Source organism: Procambarus clarkii, chromosome 83 (genome assembly GCF_040958095.1).
Source record: "Procambarus clarkii isolate CNS0578487 chromosome 83, FALCON_Pclarkii_2.0, whole genome shotgun sequence".
Classification (NCBI taxonomy): Eukaryota; Metazoa; Arthropoda; class Malacostraca; order Decapoda; family Cambaridae; genus Procambarus; species Procambarus clarkii.
Window position 1 is genome coordinate 1,834,244 of NC_091232.1, and position 11,404 is coordinate 1,845,647.

At 47.7% G+C, this 11,404-nt stretch overlaps 1 protein-coding gene across 1 annotated transcript in view; it reads right to left on the minus strand.

Moving 5' to 3' along the window:
- The window catches only part of klar (klarsicht), a 336,442-nt gene that overhangs the window by 296,012 nt on the left and 29,026 nt on the right, over positions 1–11,404 (minus strand). Inside the window, exon 5 of the mRNA XM_069316171.1 lies at positions 9,985–10,141. Within this exon, the coding sequence (XP_069172272.1) occupies positions 9,985–10,141 (157 nt within the window). The remainder of the gene's footprint in view (positions 1–9,984; positions 10,142–11,404) is intronic.

Below are 11,404 nucleotides of genomic sequence, written 5' to 3' on the forward strand. Positions count from 1 at the left end.
AGATAAAGAAGTCAGTAAAGTATTACAATATGCATCTACCAGCGTTAGTCACCGGTGAACAAATATTATTTAGCCATCAGCCTTATCTTGCCCTTGAGAGATACAGATTGGAGAGAGCCGCACCTCCGCTCACTTCTCACTGGCTTCCAAGGTTCTCCTTCCAAGCTCGGCGGGGGGTCAGCCAAGGTATGGGGCGGGGGGTCAGCCAAGGTATGGGGCGGGGGGTCAGCCAAGGTATGGGGCGGGGGGTCAGCCAAGGTATGGGGCGGGGGGTCAGCCAAGGTATGGGGCGGGGGGTCAGCCAAGGTATGGGGCGGGGGGTCAGCCAAGGTATGGGGCGGGGGGTCAGCCAAGGTATGGGGCGGGGGGTCAGCCTAGGTATGGGGCGGGGGTGAGCCTAGGTATGGGGCGGGGGGTCAGCCAAGGTATGGGGCGGGGGGTCAGCCTAGGTATGGGGCGGGGGTGAGCCAAGGTATGGGGCGGGGGGTCAGCCAAGGTATGGGGCGGGGGGTCAGCCTAGGTATGGGGCGGGGGTGAGCCTAGGTATGGGGCGGGGGTGAGCCAAGGTATGGGGCGGGGGGGTCAGCCAAGGTATGGGGCGGGGGGTCAGCCTAGGTATGGGGCGGGGGTGAGCCAAGGTATGGGGCGGGGGGTCAGCCAAGGTATGGGGCGGGGGGTCAGCCAAGGTAAGGGGCGGGGGTGAGCCAAGGTAAGGGGCGGGGGTGAGCCAAGGTAGGGGAGGGGTCAGCCAAGGTAGGGGAGGGGTCAGCCAAGGTAGGGGAGGGGTCAGCCAAGGTAGGGGAGGGGTCAGCCAAGGTAGGGGAGGGGTGAGCCAAGGTAGGGGAGGGGGGGGGGGGGGTCAGCCACTTTTGGCGATGATGAGCACTTGCTGCCTGCGGGTCACATGCCCAAACAGCGGTCACAGCCCGGCTCATTCAGCACTTCCTACACCAGCCCAATTCTCTACTAGAAACTTCAACCTTGTTCTTTTGGCAATATTTTTTAAATTAGATGATAGTGTGTTAAGGAGCTTCGGAGCTGAGATGTCCCTACAGTGTTACCCTCACCCGTCACGGGCTCTCGTCTACCCGTCCTCCCATGTGTCTGTACTTCTACACTACACACTTCTACTTTTCGTAAGCAGACAATACAGGTTCTTTCTGTACATTGGCTCTACGTTATCTCACTTGCCGAGATATCACTAATAACTTGAAAAGTTGGGACACTATAGTGCATCCTTTGTTTTGCAGGTGTTAATAAATTACCCAATCATTTTCCTTACACACCTTATGATTTTCCTAATATTTTCCAAATTATTTTTCTAAGACGCCCCATTATTTATATAATACGCCCTACTATGTATCTAATATGCCCCATAATTTTTCTAAAACTTCTCATTTTTATAATGCGTCCCATGAGGCCTGTTGGTCAGGCTCCCAGACCCCTGCGTGTGGCGTCCGTGTTATGTCTGGCTCCTAAATACATTTTCTGCTAACTTTATTTGTAATATATAGATAGATGGAATATGTTAGTAGCTGCGATGATTGTGGTGCTGGTGAAGTCGTTAATGATGACAGTAGTAGTGGTGAAGACGTTAGTGGTGGTGGTGGTGGTGGCGATTGCAGCGTTAGTGGTGGCGATGGTGGTGATAGTGGTTGTTTTGGTGTCGATTTTGAGAGTAAGGTTGGTGTTAGTGTGTGTGTTCAGGGGGCAGTGATAGTACAGGTGATGCTTGGTAAAGATATTCAAAGCTATCAGACGTGGCAACATTAAACTATTTACAAGGCTTGAGGAGTGGAAGGGATGCCAGTTACGTGTGTAATGCACGTATGCACTTTGACGACATTTAAAAATTTACACTCTAGGAATAGGTTGCAAAAATATTGCTCAAAAACTGTTGAAGCCATTTTAAAAGATGACGTCTGACAAAATATGTCCAGAGGGCGCTATCACTTCCAACCACTGTAGTTAAGAAGAATATTCAACTTTAAAGCAATTGTGATTAAAATTATTAACATTTGCGTAGTGTATAATATGGCTCTAAGACATTGTCATTGCAAATATAAAATGAAGACATTTAACCGCTCACGATATAAAACAAATTATTGCATATATTGCAAAAATTTCTTGATAATGAAGAGTCTTTACAATGAAGACTACTGAGGTTACCACTGGCATCCTGGCGTGTGTGTGGGGACGTGTTAAACAAGCTGGCTGTAGAGGAAAATATTGAGGCTGTGTGAAGGGATAGAGCTGCGTCCCAGGACGCCCCAGACACATCACCAGGAGTTTAATGTATCTCAACCATAGTTGCATCACGTTACTGTCATATCACTGGACCTCAACCTATCAGTTTCGAAATCTCGCTCAAGGCCACACTATACACCATCAAGATTCCCCCCCCCCCTCCCCCGGATAATCTTTAAAGTGGTTCTAAAACCTGCCACCAGGGCGGCAACATGACCCAATAACAATAGGCATCTTCGCACCACAACACAGTCCTGAAGGCCAGTAGCCGAGAGGACGTTCTCCAGATAACACACAAGCCCTACACACTACGCTACGCTTATCTGTCCTTTGACAAATCTCTCACAAAAATATATTTATGACATTTGCTCATCCATTTTGTCTGGTATAATGAATCAAACCAACACTCGCGCTTCCCCTTTACTTGGGGAAAAACAAGAGGCAGGCGGAAGCCATCAGGGGCGAGGTGGTGTAGGCAGAGGACGCGACTAGGTGCGCCAACCGCCATTCTCCACACATGGTAGTCCCAATCATGCCTCATTACGTCCCACCACCAACCTGTCTCTCTCAAACACGCGGCTCAGGCTTCCTTCAAGTTTCCCAGTGTCCCTCACACCGTACCTCCAGCACTGAAGCCCCCACCCACGCACTTCAAATACAAATAGTCGCCAACAGAGCCTAAACACCCAACTTTAAATAGAAAATTAATATATAATAACTTGTGTACGACAAAAAATGTAATACACAGTATGTTAAAATTGATGTATGCGTCTTGGACGGGGGATTGGTGGGGGGGGGGCGGAGAGCTGCCGCTCTAACGAGCCTAGCCTGAGGAGTTGCATCAGCACTGCAGTCTCACGCCAACATTAAAGTTACCTCCTTATAAAATGTGACAAACGTGAGGCTATACCAGTGAATGTGTGAGACATATGAGTTATTATCACAAGAAAGCGCTAAGCCATAATGGTTATTTATGTAAATTAATCGTATAACCATTGGCTCATCGTAGGCCTAGACGAGCAGAAACTTAGTAAGCCTAAAAAAATGGGACAGACCTACACGAAGAGAAACAATTGGAAGTAAATGGGACCTGCCTCGCGTGAACTGATAGGCCTACTGCGATCTTATTCCTTTTATAATGTTTGTGTTTGAAATACTGGTAAGAATATAGCTTATGAGAGCCTAGGACTGACACACACAACAGTCAGAACTGTAGCCCGGAGGTGAAGCTTCAGTAGACACCTTCAAAGCTTCGATAGACAGTCAATTGCGCAAGGCGCCGTCAAGCTTGGCGGAAACCCATAAACACCCACAGAATCCAGGCTGATGACGAACACTTGCACAAGGTCAACACTACAACACTGTCGGCGATACTGACTGTTGCTCGCCTCGGATATGACACAACACACATGCATACAACTAAGTTAATATTGATGGTTTGATTGTAATGATTCCTGAAGGCATCATTAACCATTTTCCCTGCATGGCTCTGCCAACAATGCACCAGCATCAGGTTGCGTCACACTGCTCAGCTAATGCCTGCTCTCACTCATGTTAACTCAGTCTGCAGGCGCTTCACACTTTTTACTGAGAGTAATTGCCAAAATCACACACTTGGGACACTTTAGCCAGCATTAGCCACATATGGAGACGTTAACACGGATGATTGTGTGTATATATGGTGTTGGGCGGCGGGTGTGTGGCGTGAGTGATGGTGGAGAGTCACGGGGCTAGGGTCTCTCTCTCTCTCTCTCTCTCTCTCTCTCTCTCTCTCACTTTCACCCTAATCCTCCATCTCAACACCTTAGTTAACACCCTCACACACATCTTTGAACTTCACGGTATATTAAAACAAACAACACACTGCAAATCACCGAGTAATTACCAGGAATTCTTAGAATCGTCACCGATTTGGAAAAGTCATAAACGCACTCAGAGTTCTGATACGTAATCGCGGAATATACCGAATATAACGCACAGACGCTTATAAGGACCGAGGTGGGTGTAGGTGGTAGCCCTGAGGGGGCCGTGAGAGCTGTACACACTCCAGACTGGTAACTACGACAGTCCATACACCCGGCATCACCTTCCTGCAGTTCAAACTCCAGTCACAACTGTTGGGTTGATCCCGTTACCCGTGACGGAGCCTCCGCCGCCGTCCAGCCCAAACTCTCGTACTCTTATCAAACTTTCACGCTACTTCTTGCTGTCATTTACATGTTCTTTATCGATAATTACAGTGACTCCAAACCGCGAAAGTGTGACATTTGTGAGGCAAAGATAAAATAAACAGAAATTAAGGTTTGAGAAGTAGAGCGTAATGCAGGTAGAGCGTGAGCGGTGGCTGCTGGGAGCCCTACCACCACCATCACATCGTCACCACCACCACATCGTCACCACATCAACATCCTCCACCACCACCACATCACCATCCACCACCACCAGAAGCGCGGAGTCTGGTGTTGCCACAACCAGCATACTCGATAGCACGTCGTATAAATCCCCTACGGCCAAAAACTGATGCACTAAAAATCATGGCATCTTGACCCGTTTTCTATTAGTGGGTCTTCGGTTAGGTTAGGTTGTCAATGTCAATTTCGTACGTCAGCTAGCTAGCTAGCTAGATATTTTATATTATATATATATATATATATATATATATATATATATATATATATATATATATATATATATATATATATATATATATATATATATATATATATATTTCTTTATAGTAACTTTCTTAATTCTTAACGTAAATTCTTAACGTAACTTTTTTTTACGAAATAACGTAACTTTCTCGTGAAGAATCTATAATGTTTTCATTGCATAAATTAAGAAGTGCTGTAGTAGGTCTTCGGGCGTGAGAAAAAATAAGGGTAGTAAACGCACCCCAGCTGGAGGGTGTAGGCCTCCAGGTGGAGGGTGTAGGCCTCCAGGTGGAGGGTGTAGGCCTCCAGGTGGAGGGTGTAGGCCTCCAGGTGGAGGGTGTAGGCCTCCAGGTGGAGGGTGTAGGCCTCCAGGTGGAGGGTGTAGGCCTCCAGGTGTACCGTATAGCAGCATAGCCCGGGGGGGGGGGCGGTAGCATAGTCTTCCCTCCAGCAGGCGGCGGCAGTGTTGACACGGACGGAGCCTGGCTTGTAGCCTTGCAACACTGCTGTGGTTGAAGGGCTCCTGACCACTCCGTGACGTAAAGCCTTCCACTTATCCCCCTTCCAGTCCAACATCAACCTCTCTCCCTCTCCCTCCCACTTCTCCCTCTCCAACCCCTAACGCCATTTTTCCTTCCTACATTTCTCCCCAAATTCCATCCTCGCTTATTCTTTTGTCCGCCCAATTAGATGACGGAGTCAGTCAACCTGACTAAAGTGTCAGGCAATGAGGCGAAACTATTTGGATTTCAAAATATACAGAAATCATGGCGTTGAGAACCAGGCGAACACGCTACACAGTTGACGGTTCACGACCCGAGCACACACTTCGCACCCCGGGCCAGCACAGTAGCACAGTCCTGGCAACACCTTCGGGAGTCAGGAGGAGATGGCAGGAAGGAAGGTCACCCACATTCATAATTTGTACACCATTGATCAGAAGTGAGGGGAGCAGGAGCTGGTCCCCTCAGCACCCCGTCACGGCCACTACCGCCATCACTCACACTACCAGTCACTCCCTGATACTTGCCTCACACGCCGCCTCTCCCTACAAGCCTTAGGGATACATTCATCACTTTACCATTCCGTTCATGACTTGATTTTACTCGAATTTAGCTTTGGGGAATATTGAGCTACGCAGATTATGAACTACCACGGTACATCAGCTGATTTTGTTAATTAAGGAGTACCTGACCAAATAAGGTGTAAGAGGCAAGATGTGAGCAGGTAAGACGTTTACAACATTTGAGCAGTAAGACGTAAGATACTGAAAGATTACTTTGTGAATAATAAAGAACACTACGATAAACTAATGCCACATGAAGCTTGTGATGTGCCCTCCCTACAGACTTGTCCTCATGCACACTCGTCCACCAGAGGCAGTAATGGCGTCGATAACTCTCAAACACACACGCGGCACTCCTCCCCAGATATAACCTCAATATGGTAAGAATCACTGAGAAAATACAAATATCAGAACACACATTGAAAGTAAGATAACATGGTATTTTGTTGTCCAGGGTGATGTGTCCAGGGTGGGACACACCACCAAGGGCAGCGTGTCAAGGGCAGCGTGTCAAGGGCAGCGTGTCAAGATCATAATGTCAGCAAGTAGCGTGCCATGGATGATGGCGTGTGGCGTGAACAGCTCCAGCGACGACACAACTTGCAACAAGTGAGTAGTTAGGGTTCGCAGCGGGTCTGCACCACCCTAATTAGGTGCGTGTTGCAGTGGTGCAGGAGTCACGGGGCCTGGACAACACTGAGGCAGGGGTCACGGGACCTGGACAACACTGAGGCAGGGAGTCACGGGACCTGGACAACACTGAGGCAGGGGTCACGGGACCTGGACAACACTGAGGCAGGGGGTCACGGGACCTGGACAACACTGAGGCAGGGAGTCACGGGACCTGGACAACACTGAGGCAGGGAGTCACGGGACCTGGACAACACTGAGTCAGAGCACTGGCTAAATATCTCCAATCGACCAACAAATTGGGTCACATCTGACCCGCGCCACATTTATACCTGGCGCCACCAACAGCTAAACACAGAAAACAACTACCTCGTCGCAACACCAAGGATCAGCTGACGCCATAAACACAACACACCGCCCTACGGTGCGGCAAGTCTCCCTCTAACACACACCTCTGTTTTAATCACCGTTCCTCTATCTACAGCACAAAGCAACAAGCACCTTGGTAGCTCCGATCGTCTTCAACATAAAAGCGTCCAACAACATCAGTACTGGTGCAGTCATCGGGAGGACAAACCCTTCATGCAAACTGCACCTACTATCAACAAGAAGAAGAGGCAGGGGTCACGGGACCTGGACAACTCTGAGGCAGGGGTCACGGGACCTGGACAATTCCTTATACACGATACCATCAACTGGGGCGCCTTACCTGGTGAAGGTTGCCTGCACAATCACACAGCCCATCCTCTCAATAGGTAGCGTTGTTACCGTTATAGTGACCAACGTTACAAATACAACCTATGAAAAGTAACGGCTCACAAATATCTAATTAGTTTTTACACATAGGGCTCGGTAGGTTGGGTGGGTAGGTAGGGTTCCTGGCGAGCCCCAAGCCTCGCCCTTACCGGTCACCCACGAGCCCCAAGCCTCGCACCTTGCCGGTCACATCACGCAACTAACCAATCGATTCTTGCTCGTGAAATATGCACACGGATCTACCGTAGAGGTAAAACAGTGCAATTCTGCAGCTTGACGAGAAATTAGTTCCTCAAGCGGGTAATGGTCGCTGGTCAGTCCGTGACGCTGTGGACAATGTAACACGAATGACTGCATAACAAACTGAATAAAGGTAGCCTCCATTACACCGATATAGTGTATAAGGAGAGGTAAACGCATATTATCAACAGCTATACTTCTGGTTAATTAAGGGTCAAGCAACTAGCTGGAGTTGGGTAGTACTGGAGTGTGAAGCAGCGAGACGGCTGGACCAAACACACACTGCCACTCCACCACAGGTCAAGGGCACTCTGAGTCCTTCATCAGGTCATAGTGAACACTCAATCATGATACAACACAACATTACATTAGAGACAACGTCACTAAATGTATCCCCCAGCACTCGCCCACAATATACGTGTATACCTGTGGGTGTATACCTACGTACTGGACATCCAGGACGTACTGGACATACCTGGAGTATACCTAGGAGGTTCTACCTCCCAAGGCCGGGCTGGGTCTTTGTTACGTTTATTATTAGTATTTATTCACTTGTGTTTCTTGAACTCATCATGGTTGAGTTGGTAGTGTGTGGTCCAGGGAACCCCCGGGAACCCCCTGCTCCAGGGGAGCCGGTCGGCCGAGCAGACAGCATGCTGGACTTGTGATCCTGTGGTCCTGGGTTCGATCCCAGGCGCCGGCGAGAAACAATGGGCAGAGTTTCTTTCACCTTATGCCCCTGTTACCTAGCAGTAAAATAGGTACATATTTTGTCAACTGCCACGGGCTGCTTCCTGGGGGTGGAGGCCTGGTCGAGGACCGGGCCGCGGGGACACTAAAAAAAAGCCCCGAAATCATCTCAAGATAACCTCAAGATAACCCCAGGGACGTCAGCAAGGTCTCATCACCTGGCCTCAATATCTCCTCATAGTTTCTATTTTATTTGTTGTGGCTTAAGGCCTGCCACCGCGGGAGGGTTATTAAGGCCACCACAATAACTTACTGACCAGCCACCTGCTGGACCTACGTCCTCAACACTCTCCAAGACTAAAGTAAACTCACTGTATACCTCAAGCACTGAGAAGCTGAGTAAATTCTATGTAAACCTCTTGGTGTATTCTATATATCCACTTGCATCTTATTTATTTTTCGTTTCTGTGGGATATACTGATGTAATAATGACTTGAAATATAGCATACGAATGCTAAATCAAAACAGATTCTTTTCGATTTTGGACTTTGAATCTTAATGGCAGCTATTTTCTTTAATGGTTCAGAGATAGTTGTTTACAATGGTAGACGCGAGTACCCATGGTCTTATTATATGGGTGTAGCCCCGGACACTCCCCCCTCACACCATCCTCATAGTCTATACCCGGACACCATCCTCATCTCCCACCTCACACACCTCCCATATGCCGCGCCTCCTGGTCTCGTCAGGAATTAGTTCAGCGTCCAGTCTTGGAACCAGTTCCTCAATTAATTTCTACTAACACTCAACAGCTCCCAAATGGACGCTGACTACTGTATTACCATTTTCCATTCAGATCAGAGGAATATTAACTCCCTACACATGATTAGCAATACAAAACATATAAAATGAGAACTAACAACATCAAGGGCCCAAGAGTTTTCGATACTCCAGCAACACTTAAGGCGCATAACTGCCGGCCTCTCACGGTGATCAGGAGAGAACTTGATAAACACCTCTAAAGGACACCTGATCAACCAGGCTGTGATCATTCGCCAGGCTGGGAGCAGATGCGTCCAACAACCTGGTTGACTAGACTACCAAACAGGAGACCTGGCCAGAGAGAGGGCCGCGGGGACGTTGTCTCCCGGAAGCAACAGCAGGTATATCACAACTCCACCTAGGCTAATCAAAATCAATCCACCCCAGCCTTACTTAACCTGGTCTAATGTATACAACATAACTTCCATCCTCTACCCACCTTGTGGTGAGTGTCACCCACACAACACTGGACATCTCCCTCTCCACTCCACTTTAAGATTGGTTCCATCACATGGAACACCTCTACACCAGGTGACAGAGTCAAGAGGCGGGACACAAGAGCTATAGCCCATCCTTCGCAAATACAACTGAGTGCGTACAACCAGATATGTACTAAAGGCAATATCACGTGATATTGCCACATTTAATGACTATCACACATACAATCACATACGTGGGATTCGAACAAGCAAATTACAAGAACAATCACACAACTTACCTGTCACGTTAGAAACCTCGAGTAAATGTATATAATAAAATAAATTCAATATTTAATTAACAGCTCACGAGACCCTCAATGTTCACAGACAATCACAAGTTATTCAAAGTTTATAAGAATTGTGGTGAAATAAATCTATATAAAGTAGAATTCGTACTCACTTTGATTTGCGTCTGTTGAGAGAGTTTGTGTGGAGGTGTGGCGGGGTGGCGGCCAGGCTGCTCCCGCCACCACCCTCCCCGGCCGGGCTCCACGACCCCGACAGTGAGGACATGGAGAAGCTCAGCGGACCCACGCCGCCGCCCACACAACAATTGCCTGTGTGTACCACAACACGTTAATGACATATCCTCATCCTCCTAACATTACCACAAGTTACCCCAGCTCATAGCTCCGAACCCTCATCACCCCTCCTGTGGATTTTCTCATTACCACAATTTCTTGTTGAGTATATTAATGGTTATCTTTAAAAAAATATCAAGGAAATAAATCTTAAATCTTCTTTCCCAATGTGTTATCTTGAGGTTATCTTGAGATGATTTCGGGGCTTTAGTGTCCCCGCGGCCCGGTCCTCGACCAGGCCTCCACCCCCAGGAAGCATCCCGTGACAGCTGACTAACACCCAGGTACCTATTTTACTGCTAGGTAACAGGGGCATAGGGTGAAAAACTCTGCCCATTGTTTCTCGCCGGCGCCTGGGATCGAACCCAGGACCACAGGATCACAAGTACAGCGTGCTGTCCGCTCGGCCGACCGGCTCCCGTTGTATTTCCCAATGTATAATTATGAAATATATTTCAGCTAGCAACCAGAGATAAATCTAATTTCAGCCTGCACTGCTAGGTGGTGAGAAACAAGGGTCTAAGGACCAACATATGCATGAATTATATGTGCAGTGTTATCTTAGCTTGCGAGGACTGGAGTATTACATCACAAGAGGCAAAGGGTGAGAGGAAGGAGGCAAAGGCAATAAATAGGCAAGAGAGAGAGAGGTGAGAAGGAAATCCTAGAGGAAGAAAAAGCAAGGCAACAGGAACGGAAGGTAAGGTGTAAACAAGTGGGAAATAAAAGGAAAAAAGAATGGGATCGTAAGAGAAAACAAGAGAAAGAAAAAGAAAGAAGGATAAAAGGAAGGGTAAGCTTATGTTAGGTCACGTTTGTTAGAAAGTTTAGAACATTTGAGTATATACTGTGAAAGGGAAGAGTCCACAGCAACAAATCCAGGACTCAAGTTCATGTTGGGTACATTGTGTATTAGAGCCGATTCAACAAGACGGCGTCTGTGTAGAGTAGAGGAAGGAAGATTATTTTGGAGAAAGCCCAATCAATAGGATGATTAGAATCCCTCACATGACAGAAGAGAGCATTGTTAGTGTCTGCAGACTTGACACTTCTTTAGTGTTCCTTAAGTCTGTCAAAGTGTACGGCCAGTTTCGCCAAAATATTGAGAGGACAAGAACAGGAAGTGGAGTAGACACCAGCAGCAGGAGCAGTGTGAACTAAATTGCTACCAAGAGAGTTAGTTTGTCGAAAGGCGAGCTTTATGTCAAGAGGCAACCCGTTCTCGCAAATTCGTAAAGT